Source organism: Myxocyprinus asiaticus, chromosome 35 (assembly GCF_019703515.2).
Source record: "Myxocyprinus asiaticus isolate MX2 ecotype Aquarium Trade chromosome 35, UBuf_Myxa_2, whole genome shotgun sequence".
NCBI lineage: Eukaryota > Metazoa > Chordata > Actinopteri > Cypriniformes > Catostomidae > Myxocyprinus > Myxocyprinus asiaticus.
The window spans coordinates 30,654,179-30,675,006 of record NC_059378.1 but is presented as its reverse complement, the minus strand read 5'-3'; the positions used below and the strand labels follow the sequence as shown (position 1 = coordinate 30,675,006).

Below are 20,828 nucleotides of genomic sequence, written 5' to 3'. Positions count from 1 at the left end.
AAGTCTCCCTTATCTGACACACCCAGTTCAGGTCAAGGAGCCTACTAAGAGGCTGATGGTGTGAGTCAGGTGTTTTAAATAAGGACAAAATCCAAAAAGCCATGGGTCCCAACAGGGTTTAAAACCTCTGTTCAATAGGACTATAAGCCTACTGTGACAAACTTTTTATATATATATATATATATATATATATATATATATATATATATATATATATATATATATATATATATATATATATATATACACACACACACACACACACACCCGAACAGTTTAGTGGACCACATTTATTAAAGGTAAACTTCACCCAAAAAATTACAATTCTGTTGTCATTTTCTCATTCTCATGTTTTTCCAAACCAGAATTTTTATTTTTTGGCAAACTACCCCTGTTGGCAATATCACAAGAGCAAGTTAATATCGAGTAACTTACATTTAAGACACAATATGGCCTATATTGTTTTTTGTTTTGTTCTACTAACAAGAACTGTTCCAAACCAAGTCATAGCAGGATCTACTGCTGTGTCACCAAGGAACACACAGTCTGACAGCCTATGTGGAATGCCACAGAGTGTTACAAACAGTGAAGCCCTCCCAGTGCTGTTATTATGTATTCCTAGAATGCTGCTTTTACAAACAGATTAGAGGACCGGAACTGTTGTTTAACGGATGCTAAAGCCTTTAGAAATTTGGATACATGGATAATAAACAGAAGTTTTAGTACCAGTATGCCCTAAAAAGTTCTGGATTTTTGTCTTGTAATGTACATTATAATGTTTGATATTCTGTGTCCTTCATATGACCTTTTGAACATTGTTTAGCTATTTAGTGCTTTTGTGTTGATTTGTGCTAATAATTTCAGGGTGACGGAGAAGAAAGTGGTGAAGATTGACTCACCTACTGCGACTGATGAGGTAATGACCATATCGAACTGTTTCATTTACTTTTGAATGCAGGATCTTAAGGCTCTTTTTAGTCATGGCATACTTAATTTGGTTGATGAAAGACTACTGCCATAATGTAAGTTTGTTATATGTTGGTTGTGCTGTTGTTTAAATGATGAATTTTATTGTGATTCCAGAGACTTCAAAAGAGAGCAGAGCGCTTCAATATGCCACCAAATGTGGACAGCAAAAAGGCTGCACGTGCAGCAAGGTTTGACTATTTCAGAGACAGGCATTAAGTGATACACAGATTTCTCAATATATACAGTTGCCTCACGATATGATACGACTCGATAAAAAAAAGTGCCCACAATTGTTCCACTTAAACTTACTGAAGGATTCAGCATAAATTAAATGTATTTTAAATCTTAATTGACACAGCAGCATCTGACATTGACAATAAAAAGCTGAGCTCTGTAATAAATTAACTTTAACAACAGCACTGCATTTCTAAACAGATTGTAAAACTGACATGAACTCTCACAATTTTCATGTTTTTCTTGAGACATCAAACATGAGTTTGTCTACATTCAAGTCATTTTAATTCATATAGCACTTTTCATAATACACAGTTTCAAAGCAGCTTTACAGAAAATCTTGACTTTGTCTTAAATGTCTTAAAGCCCCCAGTTAACAGCTTTATATGAAATCATGCTATAATTTATTCAAGCCCCCAGTGAGCAAGCAAACGGTGACTGTAGCAAAAAAAAAAAAAAATCACACAATGTTCAGTTAGTGGAGACAATATTGAGGAACCAAACTAGGCTGGCATTACAATAAATGTACATACAGGTATGCCAATATTATTTAGCTATATATTATATGTAATAGTATGTTTAGCTATATAAGTCATGTGTTCATTGACTAGGTTAAACTGTGGAATTTTTCAGTATGTTAATAAGGAAATGTAAATGATTAAAGTATATGGATAATGATTAGTAGTCTTTGTTAATCCAAAATTGACAGCAGGGATGCAGGCAGTGCATGAGCTTGTGTTGACAGTTTTCTGCAAGTTCCACTGACTTGCACAGAGGTGTGATTTTAGCGTAAATGAAATGCCATGTTTGGTGCACTAGAACATGACACCATTGTAAGGCAATTTTAACAAGCTGTAACATTTCAATCTATTTGCTGTTTGCCATTGTGGTCATGGATTATGTGAAAACCAAAATTAGTTTATTCTAAGTTTGCTTGCCATCTTTATTTTAAATTAATTGAGAATTATCTTCCCTGTGTTCTGATTGACACACCATTGTATTGGCACTTGAAACTCTTAGGCTTTACTGGTAGAGAGGTTTAAATATTTTACTTGGTCCTTCAAGCTGGAAAGATCCTTCACAATGGACACCGAAAATCCCAGGAATCGGTGCAAAATTGCTGTCTACCACAATGGTGCATCACATTCTGTTCAAGCCCAACAAAAGTTTTCTTAGTTGCCTCGAAGAGGTGAGAGACATCAGAATGTTGGAAAGGCATTCCTCTCTATGCTCACATGGGTCTCTCGTTGCAACCCACTGCCCACTTCATCACCACAGGCCTTATGCCTAGTGGGCACTACATGACTCAAGCTTGTCTCCTTTGATGTTTAGAGTCGGTGACTGGCCTGCGACGAGAAGTCTCAGATCTCACGACGAAAGGTCTTGTTGTGTGCACACTCCTGCGACAGGCTGGTTTTTTGCCAGCTCCAGGCGTATTTCAATGGAATAAGTGTATGATCGTAAATGTTAAAAAAGCGAATGCATATACATGTACAATAGGGACACAGATATGAGCAGCACACACTAGAAGCTCAGTTACAGGTACTGCACTAAAATATCTATACAATTCTGCTCTAAACGTCATGTTTGGGAATATTCAGAGAAACTGTGCTCCAGTTTTTAGCGCTTTGTCTTTTTTCACTTTTATTATCTTTCAGTAAAACACAGACCTAATAATTGATGTATGTCCTCATGAAATCAAAGACTCAACGACCAGGTGTCACAAAATGTGAAAAAAAAAAAAAAAACTTAATACCAGGTGAACACATGGCCTCAGTCGTGGATGAATGGTCATCTAGTTGATAACCAGTTCACTAGATAACCATCTAGTTTCAGCAGTCCTGAAATGTTCACACCAGCGTCAGCCTTTTAATTAGCAGGCTGATCTAGAACCTCTTTTGGTTTATTGCTTGCCCTGTTTAAAAATTAAGATTGAGAATTTTCTTCCCTGTCGTCTTATTGACACACCATTGTGTTGGCACCTTAACCTTCTTACCAGCCAAGCCTAAGAGTTTCAAGTAGTTTACTTCATAAAACTGTTAAGGTCTGTTTTAAAGCAGAGCTCCTACTTCTAGTCTTCAATTGAGTTTTTTTTTTTTTTTTTTTTTTTTTTTTTTTATAATCACTGAGGTGGTGTGGCTTTTATTTCTCGCTTGAAGGAATAGTTTACCCAAAAATTATATTTCGCATCATTTACTCACCCTTGTGCCTTCTCAAACTCCTATGACTTTCTTCTGTGGAACATAAATATTTTTGGAAGGATATGTGTTTTTGTCCATACAATGCCAATCAATGGGGTCCAAAACTTTCAAGCTACAAAAAGGACATAATGGCAGCATAAAGATAATCCATATGACTCAAGTGGTGTAATCCATGTCTTCGATTTTAAATGTAACTATTCCATTTTTTTGTTTTGTTTTTTGTTTTAACAATTTTATTGATTCCAAAAATAAAAACATTCAAGCACAACATAAAAAATGCAAGCAATTATTCAGATTAAACCCCCTGCCCCTGAACAATTTTTATGCAGGTATTTTTTGGAGGTATCTTTTGATGTAGGCACGAGTAAGTGTTCCTTATTCTTTATATTTAGTGTATTATGATTCAAAACGTTTAAATATTGAAACCTTTTTCTCGCTTGTTTCTCATTCATCTAAATTGGACTTGCACACAGGTTCCAGCCTCGTTGTAAGCAAAGACCGTGATGTGCTGTGTGTTTGTGGGCTGGTTATGTATTAATGTTGTCAGTAAGATCATCGTCCTGTTCTCAAGTCAGTGGAAAAGTGGGCCAGTATTGAGATTGGTTCTCAGTTTCCCAATAACCGGCTCTGACGTGAGCAACACTGTGAAAAGGGTGTGTGTGTGTGTGTGACTGTAAACGAAAGCCTATTGACAATTTTTTTTAAAAAGGGACAAGCCTTTCAACATGTCCCGTCCCCACTACTTGTTTCAGGAGGAAATGCGTCAGAACACCAAATAGCACTGAGTTCTTCAGGGCACTTCAATGCTCTATTCCCGTGCTCATTAGTGTAAGAATTCGTTATTCTGTGTTAAGATTTGTGCCTTTCTGAATAAGGTATTCGGGTTTGGGCACATCCCTAAGCGATGCAATCTGTTTTGGGTGAGAAAAGGACCAAAATGTTACTACTTATTCAATATAAATCTTGACATCTCTTGGCGCATTCATGAGAGAAGCTCGATTACCCTTCCTCGTGCTTGACATTTGCAGAGCATTTGTATATGCGCAGACATGGATTAAACACTTCTGGTTAAGACCGCATAAGGGGTGGTATATGTTGAGTATCCATATTTTTGGGAGAACTATTCCTTTTTTTTTTTTCTCATTGTAACAATATTTTGTATTTGAAAATTTTGATTGGCTTATTGCATTCCTCAGTAACATGTATTTTAGTATCGTCATTGCTGTGATGCTTATGCAATGGATTATTGTATATAAATATTTATATATATTTTTGCATCTTGTTTTATTAGGTTTGGGTTACCAGTACCTGAATCTTCCAAAGGTGAGTTGTCCCCTGGGAATTAGGTTCAGCCACAATTGAGGTGCACCGATATAAATTTTTGAAGGCCGATACAAGTACCAAGCACCTAGTTTTGGGTATCGGCCGATACAGAGTACCGATATGAGTAGTTTTGTGTTCGTAAACGTATACCATTCTATATGCATTTAATATCTTAATATTGCCAATATTAGCGTTTCAGTAATTAAAAATGACAATTCAGGACTGCTCACCTTTTAAAACTATCCCAGCTAACACGTTATTAATGCTTCATCGTTGTTATTTTATCCATTCGGCCCCGTTTCACGGCTGACCCACCTGGAAAAGTCCCGGTTCTCCCTATGGCCAGTCCGCCCCTGCTGGCGAGGAGACAAGAGGCCGTTCTTTTTGAATGGATATCTATGGAGAAGATACTTCATGACGTTGAATGAACTGCTTTTTGTGAGGAAACAGTTAATTGCTTAAGAAATTGACTGCCTGTCCACTTATCTTAAACATGATTGACACTAAATAATCTGTTTGGTGTAAGCTTTGAGTTTCATATGATAAAATTGTGATTTAAGATATTATACGAATTGTAGGTGTCATATTACGGCTCTCCCCATTAATTTGTATGGTATCTGTAAACGGTGACTTACTGTCAATGCATGCTAGTTAGCTAGCCGTTACGCTCTCTTCTATGATAGAACTGCGAAGGTTATCTCTATAATAGAAGATCTCTGGCGCGAGTCTGATCATAGCGCGTTTTTTCTTTTTTTTTTTTCTCAAACACAAATGTGCGGAGAGAGAAAGAAGGCCGATGGAATGAAAACTCACGCATTAGTTTCAAACAATTTCTTAACTTTCTTGCTGTCTTATCTGTCAAAATTGCATTTGAAATTATCCATTAAAACATTCCTGGATGACTGGCAAGAGCTTAAATGCGAGCTTTCGCACTACACACAAGGGAGGGAGAGGGAGTGATGGAGAGAAGGTGCATGCATGTGAGAGAATCCACATTTATCAGGTAAAGATGGATAAAATAAAAAAAAACTGATGTACTAGATTTATATGGTTGAAACACATTAAAATGTTTCATGTTTTCAAACTGGTATTAATAGCACTATGCACATGTATGCAACCACGTTATTATATTAATGTACTCATACTTAGAAATATGAAATGATGACATTGATACAGAGTACGAGTATTTACCCCCCAGTATCGGCCCGATACGAGTACTACCGAATAGTATCGGTGCATCTCTAGCCATAACCAGTAAAGTACTTCAAATGTCTTTTAATCAAAAATGCCCATCCTACTGATGATTGTTTGTTTGTTTGTGAATTTAGGAACTTCAGCCATTCCCAAAGTGAGTGTAAGTAATCTGGTTGCACATTTTGGACAACTTTGCTTTCTTAATGTCAACTCTTGCTATCAAATCTCAGCTGTTAAAAATCACACACTGACAGGTGGACGTTGAGGTGTTAAAGAAGAGAGCAGAACGGTTTGGCATGAATGTCTCCTCAGTTTCAAAAAAGGTATGCTTTTGTTTATATTTCAAAACAGACTAGGCTATAAATTACAGGAAGAGTAAGTGCCATACGATGCTAAAATATATTTGTGTTCTATTATGTTTTCTTGCACTGTTCTGTACAATTTCACCCTGGATATTCCTCAATATATATTGTGGGAGTGTGAATGAATATTTCTGTTTGTGCAAATCAAAATAAGACTAGCTCATGCTGTTGGTTATGGCCTTGACTTGGATTTTCTTAAAACTTTGGGCCTTTTTTCATAAAATGAGCAAAAAGAGTTTGTATTTTGAATGCATGAATTTATGTAAGAATGATTTTAAGAATGCTTAACACAGAAATCAGTGGTTTGAGGTGGACTTTTGAAATGAGGAGACAGTGTCATCAGGTTTTTTTTTTTGTTTTTTTTTAACAATATTCAAATTTCATTTTCGTTTACATCCTGTGTTTTGACTAGGACTGTCAGTCGATTAAAATGTTTAATCACGATTAATCACAGATTTTGAAAATAGTGAACTTTGACACACATATACTTATTTTCATGTCAATTGATTTATTTCCATCATAGCAAAGAAAACAAAACAATATGTAACAATATAATGCATTATTATTTTCCAAACAAAGCCTTCCACAGTATTAACAGAGGAATTCACTAAAATAGCGCCAATACATCTAAATTTAAACTTTTTCCAAAGTCGGATTGGGAGGTAGAATTATTTATCCCAATAGGTTGATTTATTCATTCATATTGATTCATTTTATATTTTTATATTCTCTTTATATCTCATCCTTTTACATTAAAAATATTCATCTCATAACAATATTAATGTATTTGCAACTGCTGTGTAAATGCATTTATTCTCACTCTGTGAAAATGTACTTAATTGCCACAGATGCAGCTTCTGTGCTGCCTTTATTGTTTAAAGATGGCTTTAGTCCCCATAGGTTTAGTATTCATTGCAATGGGCATTAAATCTCTTAAACTCTTATTCTCCACAATATTAATCTGCCAGTAGTCCGTGGCTATCCGCTGCACTCATGATTTACGTCAGGACGACAACCCCAGTGTCAAACGTCCCTTTGAACTCCAGGAGAACAGCGGAGTGATGGTTAAGACATGATGTGCTTCTATGGTAATTAAAATGTGCCTTACATAGGCTGAAAATACTTGATTTCTATCACAAGTCCCATCTGGGCTTGTTTTGTACATCAAATAATAGGGCTAAGAGGTCCTTTTCTTCATTTTATCACTGAAAGGGAAGTGCTGTGCGTTAATCGCGATTACGAAAAATTAATGCTTTATATTTTTTTTTTTAATTAATAGCATGCAATTAACACCTTAATTTGACAGCACTAGTTTTAATATTTTTAACTGGAGCTGACACCTAATTAATTTAAAACTACTAAAATTATCAAATAAGACTTCACAATCTGAACTCTTAACTGCTGCTATTAAAGCTTTGGTGAATTAAAGTATGACTATATTACAGATGTATGCTGATTTGAATGAGAAATAAATGCCATTATACTTGAATGTATTTATGGTAATCCTTGTATTGTGCACATTTAAAAGAGTATTTATGGTAATCCTGATAAAACGCTAAATTGATCAGTTTAACCGTGTGTAACATGAAGCAAAAAACAATACAAACATGATGCAACCACAAATCTCTGTGTACATGGTGTAATATTTATGATGGCAACCAACAGTGTGCAGTGGTGGTTTGTGTTTTGTGTGTCAAGCTGCTGTATGTAATGAGATGCCATTTTCTGTATTCCGTTGGTTTCATGAAGTAATAAGCAAAAACGTGGCAAAAATTGCCCCTAAGTAACAAATGTTTGTCACATTTTTGCTTATTACTTAATCATAAACAGAATATGGAAAACTGTATATTGTTACTTGAAGCAGGATCCAGATTAAAATGAGCCCCAAAACAATGTAACATGGTGCATGGATGTTGAAATTATCCTCAGAGCAAAGTGAGATGCTAACTTGACTTTAAACACTATCTTTCCTGGTCACATACCCTGTGCACATGTGCGCTGACTTGACTGCCTGCCTGAAGGAGAAAAGCCACTAGCAGACAGAGATTCTCTGCTTCAAGAAAATAAACCGTAACAAAATATCAGTAGTAACTCCACTATCAGTGCGATAATTAATTATATTTTTATTTTCCCTGGTATCGGCCAATAATACCGCTGATATATCAAGCACCCTGTAACAGTATATGGACAGGCAAGGTGGAGGCAGGAACCGGCTGAGCAGTCAACGTAAGTTTAACCCTCTGGGGTCTGAGGGTGTTTTGGGCCTTGGAGAAGTTTTGACATGCCTTGTGCTTTTTTTCAGTTGCTTAAAAACATATTAATGGCTAAAGTCGGGTAACACTATTCAGCACAAACAGGGCTACAATAATATGTGAGCAACATGTATGTACATGTTTGTATTTTTGAGAAAATAATGTTTATGCATGGTTTTTGAAAAAACAAAACAAATTAAGTCACTGAAATAAGGCCATATAACACATACTAAACATTTGTTCACAAGACTTTTGAGAACTGGATCTTGTAGCCTAGAGTTTTTGCTGCAAAATGATGTGAAAACCATCCTGATCACTCATTCATACAAAACAATATAGTCATTTAACTTTTGTAAGACACTTTGTGTTAGAAAAGCCATATGTGAGGAGGCGTGGATGATCATGAATATCGATGTGATTCACACCTGAGGAGACAAAGACCCCTCCCCTGAGAGAGAGTGAATGTGAGGAGACTTAATGATTGAATGTATTGTTTGTAGCTTATTCACAAAATCAAGTTTAAGTTAAAAGTAGTAATCTGACTATACATTTTCTTTACATAAAGACTTAAAAACTTTAGACCTACACTACCGTTTAAAAGTTTTAGATTGGTAAGATTTTTTAATGTTTTTAAAATAAGTCTCTTTTGCTCACCAAGGCTGCATTTATTTGATCCAAAATACAGCAAAAACAGTGATATTGTGAATTATTTTTACAATTTAAAATAACTTTTCTATTTGAATATATTGTAAATTGCAATTTATTCCTGTGATCAAAGCTGAATTTTCAGCATTACTGCAGTCTTCAGTGTCACATGATCCTTTAGAAATCATTTTAATATGCTGATTTTCTAATATGGGCATATTTACAGCACATTTTACACATTTACACCCGAACAGATATTTGCAAGCACAAGCTTCGTTGATGATAATGAGGCAGCATAAACACTAGTTAAAATATAATCTAAACATTCATATTATTTTTATATCATATTACATATCATATTTATATCATACAACATACAATTTAAATACCTGCTTTAGCCGAAACAACATCTAAATGTAACAAAAACTTGCTTATTAGGACATATTTCAAATTTCAATACTTTGAATACTGGCTGGCAAGTCTGGATATAGTCCAACTAGTAAAATATGTACATGTTTATATAAAATAACGTAAAGACATACTCTTCCGAAATTGTATCTTCGGCTGGATCAAGTCGCTCTTCAAACGTTCATCGTCAGAGTCCCGCTCTTCTTCTGAGGAAAATGTGAACTCTTCGTCACTATCCAGGACCATCTTTAGAGCTTCCTCACCTGTGTAGTGAGCCATCTTCCAAACACGCAGGAAAGTGAATGAATCTGATGATGAACTTGATGTTTTTTAAGGCACAGTTGGGGGCGTTTACCATTTGCATTGATCGCCTCAGCACATTACTGTATGAATAGCGTGCTCTGCTGGTGGGTGGGATCACATTAGCGATAATTAGCTGAGCCAGGAGAAACTGTACATCGCTTTGTTTCATACAGATTACATTGCAGGAGAATACTTGTTTTAAATTTGAATAGTTTTATTTAAAAGTAGACATTTTAAGCTTTCTTTAGACATATGTTTCATGTTTGTATGATAAGTATTCACAGAGTTTCAGTTCATTTTTGTGATGTTTCGGCGCACCCTGTTTATTTTCTTTATTTTACAAAAGCACAAGGTTTTGTTATTGTGAGTGTACACAAATAAAAGTAGACCCTTTATAGTCTCTAATGATGTCTTACACTTATCTGTATGCCCAAAAATAACGGAGTATTTTAAGTTGTTTCCGCTGTTGTGAGGAAATTATCCAGCAGGATGCGCTGGCACGTCTGTCGAACCCTGAGGGTTAATGTCAAAACTTAAAACAACATAAAACATAAGTACACGCATGCAGCGCGGCCACGTCCGTCTCTCTCTCTAACTGGTGCCTCCAGCTCCCCTTTATCTCGCTCTCCCGCTGATCAGCTGATTCAACTCTGGCCGTGCACCATCATGGCCCGGCCACGGCCGCCACCGCCTCGTCATATATCCCTAACTTGTACATGTATGCAACATGCATTTCAAAATAATAAAAAAAATGGCCTCGCGAATAGCTTTGACCTGCCCTCAAACACTAAGCGGTAGACCAATCACAACAGACTGGGACATCTGACCAGAGCAGAGTAGGCTCTCTGAAAGGAGTTGTCTTTTTGAACGAGTCATTTTGACACTGGGGAAAAAAAAGGTAATGCTGCAATTTAAATTATGAGCAAATTAAAGTGTTTTTCTAAACAAAATTAGGCACGTTTAAAAACCATAATAGGTGCTCTTTAAATAAACCAAGACAAATCAAAGATTCATCAAGGTTATTTTTATTTTTTTTTTTACATTGCTTCAAACATGACTACAAAAATATAGCAATAAACATATGTCATGTACTACCAGCTGTTGCTCCTAGGTAAACACTTCAGGTGAAATGATTGCACAGTTGTACCTTTTAATGTAACATGAGTGCTCACTAAAAATGACCTCACTCACAGACCATTTCATGTTTCATGAAAGTCCTTTTCAAGTTCATTTTGATTCATTGTTTTCTCCAGTGGTTCCCAACCCTGTTCCTGGAGGCTCCCCAACACTACACTTTTGTATATCTCCCTAATCAAACACACCCGATTCAACTCATTAACTCGTTAGTAGAGACTCCACGACCTGAATTTGGTGTGTCAGATAAGGGAGATGTACAAAATGTGCAGTGTTGGGGGCCTCCAGGAACAGGGTTGTGAACCACACTATAATTAGTCAGCCCACTTCCACCATTTTTATGCATTTATGGCCATCTGTGGAAATGTAATCATGACAGATGGGCATTATCGCATTGAAAAACTGAAAGGGTAATAAACCAGTTACAGCCTCGTGACTTTTTGCACGTATTTCATGGATTCCCCCCTCACATTCACGGCACTCTTTTAGACATAGGTTCCCAACCCTGTTCATGGAGGACCACCCTACACTACACTTTTGGATATCTCCAAATCTCCATTAAACACCTGATTCAATTCATCAGCTCGTTAGTGGAGTCTCCAAGACCTGCATTGGGTGTGTCAGAAAAGGGAGATATACAAAATGTGCAGTGTTAGGGAGCCTCCATGAACAGGGTTGGGAACCACTGCTTTAGGATTTAAATGAGAACGCAATGAGATTGAGGGATGTGAAAGAGTTGATGCTTTCTTAAGAAACTGTATCCACTGGTCTCACTGTTGGACAGTGTTACTTGGGAAATATGAGTGCTCAACACAGTATTTAATCTCACATTTAGTAAAAAAAAAAAAAAAAAAATTGTTTTATGTACAGTCAATTGTTTTTCTCATCCGAATTTGAGGAGGCACTGCCTCCCTTGCTTCGGAGAAAGCGCCAGTGACCAAAAAAAATCTGTTCTGCTCGTGTTTCATTCAAAGGCCCAATTGGGGTGGGTGATGTAAGAAAATATTTATGTAGAAATTTTTGGTTGATTAATGAAATATGCGCTCAAAAGTAATTTAAGATTTGCGCATTTCACTTTCATAACAAAAGTTAAAAAAATTGTTTTACATCTTCAAATGAGATGTAACATAAAATAAAGGCAACCTGAGTAAACACAAAATACAGTTTTCAAATTTATTTATTTTAATTGAAGCAAAGTTAGCCAACACCTACACTGGTGGCCAAAAGTTTGGAGTAATGTACAGATTTTGCTCTTATGGTAAGAAATTGATACTTTTATTCACCAAAGTGGCATTCAACTGATCAGCGTATAGTCAAGACATTAATAACGTGAAAAATTACTATTACAATTTGAAAAAAACTACTTCAAAGAGTTCTCATCAAAACAATCCTCCATGTGCAGCAATGACAGCTTTGCAGATCCTTGGCATTCAGTTTGTCCAGATACTCAGGTGACATTTCCCCCCCACGCTTCCTGTAGCACTTGCCATAGATGTGGCGGTCTTGTCGGGCACTTCACATGTCTAGCTGATCCCACAAAAGCACAATGGGGTTAAAATCCATAACACACTCTTCCCATTATCTGTTGTCCAATGTCTGTTTCTTTACCCTCTCTAACCTTTTTCTTGTTTTTTTTTTTCTGTTTCAAAAGTGGCTTTTTCATTGCAATTCTTCCCATTAGGCCTGCACCCCTGAGTCTTCTCTTTATTGTTGTATTTGAAACTGGTGTTGAGCGGGTAGAATTCAAAGAAGCTGTCAGCTGAGGACATGAGGCATCTACTTCTCAAACTAGAGACTCTGATGTACTTACCCTCTTGTATAGTTGTATCTGGGCCTTCCACATCTCTCTCTGTCCTTGTTAGAGCCAGTTGTCCTTTTTGTCTTTGAAGACTGTAGTGTACACCTTTTGTATGAAATCTTCAGTTTTTGGCAATTTCAAGCGTTGTATAGCCTTCATTCCTCAAAACAATGATTGACTGAGTTTCTAGAGAAAGCTGTTTCTTTTTTGACATTTTTGACCTAATATTGACCTTAAGACCTGCCAGTCTATTGCATAATGTGGCAACTCAAAAACAAACACAAAGACGATGTTAAACTCCATGTAACAATCCAAATAGCTTTCAACTGTGTTTGATATAATGGCAAGTGTATTTCTAGTACCAAATTAGCAATTTAGCATGATTACTCAAGGATAAGGTGTTGGAGTGATGGCTGCTGGAAATGGGGCCTGTCTAGATTTGATCAAAAATGACTTTTTTCAAATAGTGATGGTTTTTTACATCAGTAATGTCCTGACTATGTGATCAGTTGAATGCCACTTTGGTGAATTATAGTACCAATTTCCTTCTGAAACATTAAAATCTCTACATTATTCCAGTCTTTTGGCTGCCAGTGTATATCACCCATGTGAAAAACGAACTGCTCCTTTAAACTTAATAGCTGGTTGTGCCCCCTTTAGCAGCAACAACTGGAACCTAACACTTCCAATAACTGGAGATCAGTCTTTCACAACGTGGTGGAATTTTTGCCCGCTCTTCTTTGCAGAACTGCTTTAGTAAAGCCACATTGGAGGGTTTTCGAGTATGAACTGCCCGTTTAAGGTCCTGCCACAGCATCTCAATCGGGTTCAAGTCAGGACTTTGACTAGGCCACTCAAGCTTTTTTTTTTGCTTCTTTTGAGCCATTCAGAGGTGGACTTACTCCTATGCTTTGGATCATTGTCATGCTGCATAATCCAGTTGTGCTTGAGCTTCAACTCACGGACAGATGACCGGTCGTTCTCCTTTAGGATTTTCAGGTAGAGAGCAGAATTCATGTTGCCCTCAATTATTGCAAGTCGCCCTGGCCCTGAAGTAGCAAAGCATCCTCACACCATCACATTACCACATCATGCTTGACCATAGGTATGATGATCTTTTTGTGGAATTCTGTGTTTGATTTTCGCCAGATTTAACGGAACCCCTGTCTTCCAAACAGTTCCACTTTCGACTCATCAGTCCACAGAACATTCTGCGTTATGAGCATTAATGTTCTTCTGGGTTAGTGGTTTTCGCTCTTAGATGGATCTATGAATGCAGTTTCATAGATTTGGGGATGGGCAAATACTTTTTCACACAGGCCCAGTTGGTATTGGATAACTGTGGCAAGGAGGAGGGCCGGGCCGTGTTGACGCACACCCGGACCCTAATCAGGCTAATCGAGCTGACGAGCGGGACAAAGGCCGCTGGAGGCGGAGGTTCGGGAGAGAGAAAGCTACAGGCAGCTGCCCTGTATGTGTGTGTTTTTGTTTAATTAAATATTACTTTGATTCTTCTTCCGGTTCTCGCCACCTCCTTTCCATTTTACCCCGTTACAATACATTTTTGCTTCAGTAAATAACATTATCATTTAAAAACTGTGTTTTGTTTACTCAGATTGCATTTTGCTTTGTTAGATTTTGTATGAATTTTGAGACAATTTAATATGAGATATACACCAAAACAGAAGAAATCAGGATGGGGGCAAATACTTTTTCACAGCCTGTGTGCAATTAATTGAAAATGTTTAACATGATCATTTTTCTTTAATGGGATTAACGCATTTACCAATTTTCACAAAACACATTTTATTTAGCTCCATGTGAGTTCTAAACACTGGTTGAAATAGGGTGGAACCTTTGCAATTTGGAGTCAGTTACACAGACATACACACCACAAACACTCACAACTGCGATTCTGTGTCAGTGATCAAGTCTTATAAAACTTACCCAGATGGGACTTGTGACAAAAAACAAGTTCTGTCACCTAAATCTTAACACATGACATGGCAATGATGAGAGACAGCTGCACAGCTTGAATGTCTGCCGACGCACCTCAGAGTTCCAATAATTTCTACTTTGAACCAGTTGCCACTGACCTTTTGAAGCATCAGCTAATGATTACCGGATTCAGATGGAGGTATCCTTAGGTGGGCAGTGCTAGCACAAAGAGCAGAACAAGACGTTGGTTGTGTTCGGAATGGCATACTACCATAATACTCTTACTATTTCTGCCATACATAGATATGTCAGAAGCAGTAAGAGTATGGTTACTATGCCATTACAAACTCTGACGTTCTCTGCAGTGCTTTTCATGTGGAGTTCAAAGTGGCACTTGACGCCCTGACACGAATCATGTGAATTCCACATTCAAAGTGGATGGCCACAGCCTGCCAGCTGATTAATATTGTGGAGGATGAGGTTTCGGAGATTTATTGCACATTGAAATGAATATGCAACCTTTCGGGACACATTCTTTCAATTTGTCACCACGTAGACTTTGGGGAAACTTGTAATGTCATGTGAATTGGTGCTTTTTTTTTTTTTTTTTTTGCATTTGGAAGTCTCTTTTGAAAAATGTTAATTAAGCATTATTGTTACATATGGTTTTATTTTGTTTTCCTAAAATGGAAATAAATTCATTTTGACAGGAAGTGTATATATAGAATGAAATTTCAGCACTTTCAAAATCTCTTAATCGCTATTATCTAATTAAAATCATGTGATTAATTACGATTCAATATTTTAATAGACTGACAGCACTAAAAATATTTTATCCTTTTTTTTAAGCAAAAAAAAAAAAAGCTTCTCTCCTTTTAGTTGAATAATATGTAAGCGTTTGAAGCAAACCCCTCAATCAAACGTTATTTGAGAATCTCTGAGGTAATTTATCCTCATCTGTCATTTTGACAGATTAAAAAAACTAAGAAAACAATTTAGGAGGCATGAAATAAAACTAGCCCATCAGTTTTCTTTTTAACCATATTTGTTTGTTTATTCTCTCACGAGGGAGATTCCAAGACCCTGAGAAAAGGCACCTTTGAATAAAAATAAAAAAAACTGAAAATACAAGACGGCACATAAAAATAATACAGTTATTATTTGTAGAACAACCTTTGATTGGAATGTGCATTCCCTACCATGCGGTGGCATTTTGCAGAATCTGGATGGAAACAATATTCAAATTTCTACGGGTTGAGAGATTTCCACTTCATATATATATTTAACCACCCCTAAGCCAAATAATCTTTCTCTTCCACAGCCATTTTACTGTTGATTTGCATTGTACATCTGAAATGGATACAAGGACATGCATTAAACCATTGCCTTGTTAAACTGTGCTCTTGCTTTTGCTGTTTTGTTGGCAAATTTTTTTTTAGTTTGAGGATGATGAAAAGCTGAAGAAGAGAAAGGAGAGATTTGGCATTCTCACAAGTGCAGCCTCTGCTGGAGTGGATGATTCAGAGGTATAACTTCAGACTCTTCAGACATTGTTTATATTTGTGAGTTTCTATGGAATTTTTCAGATTTTTTAAACTGAAGTGCTATTCTCTTTGAAAACTCACTGCTTACCAATGTCGTACTTCATCCATTTAGAGAATGAAATCAAGGTTACAGAAAAGTTCTGTGGGGGGGTTTGTGCAAGTGAGATGAGTAAAGAGCGCTGTTGCATACGACACTTGTCTTTTATTTTTATGCATGCGTTTTGCTATACATGTACTATACATGTATAGTATATTCCAAACAAACTCCTGAATCCAGCTTCTCTTTCATTTAATGCCTGGATAATACAACACAAGATACAATTATATAAATACACGTGTCATAACATTAAGTAAAAACGGATATATTATCAAATATGATGCATCAGAACATTACAAAATAATATAAAAGAAAACACGAATTCACAGGGTCTTTAATTATTGCATATTTGTATTGCATTCTGGGTTTCTTGTGCGTAATGAGCAAAAGCACTTTTACATGAATGCTTATCCTGGCACTAAGCTCGTAGTAAAATATCACAAGAATTTATATGTAATATTTTTTGCTAACAAATTGCTGAACCTCACTGCTTTTTTATATAACAGGCACAGTGATATACTTATTACTATTATAAAATATGAGGTATCAGCACATTACATAAATATTATTAAAATAATGTGTTTACGGCTTCTATATTAATACTTTACTGCATATTTGCATTGAGTTCAGTGTTTTTGTGCGTGAGAATAGAAGGCCTATATAATTTTCAGTGGTGCATATCAGCCGCATATCCAATGCAAGTGTTTGCTAGTTGATCAGTGCCACCAATGCGCTGTATTGTAGAGCAGTAGAGACTCTGGGAAAAATTTACAAAAAGCTCATGTCTCATTGGTCAGTCAGTTTTCTTCGCACTCTGAAGAAAAAAATGTGACTCCCCTCTGTAAAACAAAAACAAAAACAAAAAAAAAAAACAAACAAAAAACTTAACATTGTCGACGGATGATTTGTCTGACCCAGTCTGAATAGCACCATTGGAATCCATTGTTCCTATTTGACAGCTCATTTGCAATGAACATTTGTACAGAAAATACAGGCTTGGTAGAAAATACAGGCTTGAATAGGCCTTTAGACTAGATTTCTTTTCATCATTCAGCTCCAGTTTTGGTCTCGTAGGCTTTCTTTATTATTGATGTGGCTTGCAGGTTTATATGGATGATTTTTGATTGCTTTTAGTGCAGAAAGACAGGCCATGGACAGTCTATAAAAAATGCACTAAGAATTTGCCATGATAAGGTTCATTCATGTCACTCTGGGGCTGCATCAGCCTGTTACCTTCTTGTTTTTCATTGCGCAACCCTTCTGTTTGTTTTCCCCCACTCTTTCTCTTTCAGGCAAAGAAGCGTAAACGTGCCGAGCGGTTTGGCAATGTATAAAAATGGATCTGACCCTTTTTGTACTTTTTAATATTAAAGGGTTTTTTTAGGCTTATCTTGCAGTATGCTTTAATCGCTGTAATGCTATGGTTATGTTATTTCAATGCTGTTTACATTAAATATACCCCATTTCTTTAGTAGCTTATGTCATCTTTCTTTTGTTTCCTTCATTGATGAATTGCATAGTTTGGAATCTAATAAAAACATTTAGGACACTGGCTGTACTATGCCAGACTGTAGGAGTGGTGTGGACCTTGATACATGAAGGAATTGCATTAACAATGGTATTCAATTGCAAGATCAAACCTGTTTTATAGCCATCCTGGCAGGCAACTACAAAAACTAACTGCACTTCTCTTATAAAAAAAAAAAAAAAAAACTCCAATAATGTACTCTAATTTCATTCAACTCTCACATGCAGAAAAGAGGATGTACAGATGATTGTGCAGGGAGTGCTACAAGCCCTTGTGAAAGGATGACCACCCTAAATTTTATACAGATGTCAACACCTTGATTTACCTTGAGGGGAGTTATTTCTAAACCCAAACAGTGGATATGTTTAGACAGACACAAAAAATTATACTTTTGAGGAAGAGTGTCCAAATCAGGGCTAAAATTGGTCCGGAACGGTCTGTAACTGCATTACGGCACTTTTGATAAAAACAAATTTAAAAAAATGGCAGCTTGTTTGTTGGGTTGGTTTCTACCATTCTTAGCCTCTGTATTTTTTTTTAAGTACTGGATCCGGAACACTTTGCTCCCAAGCAGACTAGAACCGGACCATGTGTCATCAATTTGGGGAAGATCTGATAAAAGCTGTAGGAGGGGTTCGAAAAAGTAAGTTTTCAAGGAAATTTAAAATGTTGAACAAAGTATGACCGACCATGGCAAAATTGGTATCCTTGTACTCTGCATCACTCAAGACATCTAAAGTCTTATGATTTTAGGCCAAACTTTTCAGAATTTTTAAACAAAATAACAATTTCTTATTTTTTGACCATTAGGTGGTGCTGTGCAGACACTGCTGAGGTACCCTCAGGGCATGATAGCTATGACATAAGTTGCGTTCAAAATGGCAAATGTTGCCAAGATTTAGCTTCACGACTTCGCAATAATCTTCGTCAAAGAGCGGTTTGGTCTATCAAAAAGCTTTTTATAACTTTTGTCATAAGTGTCCCTAGGTGATACATGCCAAATTTTATGAGAATCGGGCGTATGGCCTAGTAGTAGTTTTTCAGAAAATTCAAAATGGCAGAAAATCTAGTTGGGTGGAAATTGTAACCATGGTGTCCATTTGACTTAGCATGAGGTAAGGAATCAGAGGGGAAACTGTTTGTAGGCTTTACAATTTAAAAGTTATAAGCATTATACAAAAGTGAAACTTTAAACTGTTGCTAGCGCTAGGTTTAAGATAGACACCCAAAATTTGCTGTGGTATAAATTCAGTCTGTCCTCTTCATAACTTTCCTGCCAACGGTTCTGTGGGCAGCCATAGACTTCAATAGCGGAAGAAGAAAAGTAATTAAAATGATCAGTTTACCAAATAGGCTATTTTTTATGATGATGCTCAGTTTCAGGTAGATTGTTCTGGCATGCATAAAATGAGTTTGACACCCCTGCTTTAAGATGTCATTGTTAATGATTTTTAATGTTTCTCCAGTATTCGCCTACATTCAATCAGTCTGTCCCAGCTTCTCAACTACCCAAATGATGCGTCATCAGTGTGTACATGCATGGTTTATTAATCTATGTTAGCCAGTTGCCCAGTTTTAAGTATAAATTAAATGGCCTGTTTATGCATATTTTTAATGTTTAAATATTAAAGATTTTGTTGAAAATATATTATTTTATACACAGTATACTATGTATAAATATATACAGTATACTATATTATATTCAGTATGATATAATATATTCAGTATACTCAGTATATCTCTAGTGTACTTTGTTACACTATGCTGATCATTGAAATTGAGGTCATATTTATGTTATAGATAACCTCATATTATAAGTCAGATGGAAGAGAGCTGGGATACATTAAGTTAGTGACAACAGAAATACACACAAGGAACAGTGGTATCACTTTCCAAAAAAATTATAATCTTCAGGTCATCAATTAAGTGATGTTGACTAACACTGAATAAAAATCAGCTGTTTCTGTAGGATTTTCTTGGCTTCTTTTTGGTTGCATCTTACTGCTGAAGCCATGGTCTGCAAAGAGCTTGCAAAGTGTGGGTTCTCATTGTGAGAGGTACCAATCAGGAGAGGGGTACAAAATAATTTCCATGACATTAGATGTGCCATGGAACACTGAAGGCCATCATCAACAAGTGGAGAAAATGGCGCATCACAAAGAAGAATTTATGAAAAAACAAGAAGAAACACTTATCGGGGAGGCTGTCAAGAGGCCTACAGCAACATTAAAGAAGCTGCAAGAATATCTGACAAGTATTGGTAACTCGCTGCATGTGACAGCAATATCCTGTATTCTTCGTTTGTCTGGGATATGGGAAGGGTGGCATGACGGTAAACATTACAAAAAAAAAAAAAAAAATCCAAGTCCATCTAAATTTTTGCCAAAAACATATCCAATCAACCAAACCATATGGCAAAATGTTTTTTGGTCCGATGAAACCAAAATATAACTTTTTTGCCATAAATTTAGAATGTATGTTTGGTCAAAAAAAAAAAGACCCAAACACCACCATACCCACAGTGAAGCATCCGTTATTTTTTGTTTTTAATCAAATTTTGTTGCTCTGTTTATAATTAAAAAAAAAAGTATTTTTTTCAATCTTTAAACTTTGTGACCAGAAAAAAGCACATTTTTCTTAAGGTGTGCCTTTAGCCCCGGTGTTCCCTATCCGTTAAAAAAGACTCCACATCTAATCGTTTAAGCACTTGGAGGTATGTATGGATATTCTCAGGGTTGGGGAGTAACAAAATACATGTAACGGGATTACGTATTTAAAATACAAAATGTAAGTAACTGTATTCCACTCCAAATCATTGGTATTTAAAATACAATTACATTCAAATTATTTTTATTACTGAAGAGATTACTTTGCATTTTATTGTCATTTGTTTCATTA

General features: G+C 36.3%; 1 protein-coding gene across 6 annotated transcripts in view; it reads left to right on the top strand.

The window, feature by feature from the left end:
* Positions 1-20,828, top strand: part of LOC127425977 (SAP domain-containing ribonucleoprotein-like) — an 89,939-nt gene that overhangs the window by 46,089 nt on the left and 23,022 nt on the right. The window contains exons 5-12 of one of the 6 annotated variants that reach the window (XM_051672375.1): positions 865-916; positions 1,084-1,157; positions 4,696-4,727; positions 6,056-6,075; positions 6,176-6,244; positions 16,201-16,287; positions 18,473-18,573; positions 19,900-20,485. In XM_051672375.1, coding sequence (XP_051528335.1) covers positions 865-916; positions 1,084-1,157; positions 4,696-4,727; positions 6,056-6,075; positions 6,176-6,244; positions 16,201-16,287; positions 18,473-18,573; positions 19,900-19,984 — 520 coding nt within the window. In that variant the 3' untranslated portion in view covers positions 19,985-20,485. Of the gene's footprint in view, positions 1-864; positions 917-1,083; positions 1,158-4,695; positions 4,728-6,055; positions 6,082-6,175; positions 6,245-16,200; positions 16,324-17,694; positions 17,877-18,472; positions 20,486-20,828 lie in introns of those variants that run through there. The other 5 variants (XM_051672373.1, XM_051672374.1, XM_051672380.1 and 2 more) reach the window with 5 other exon arrangements.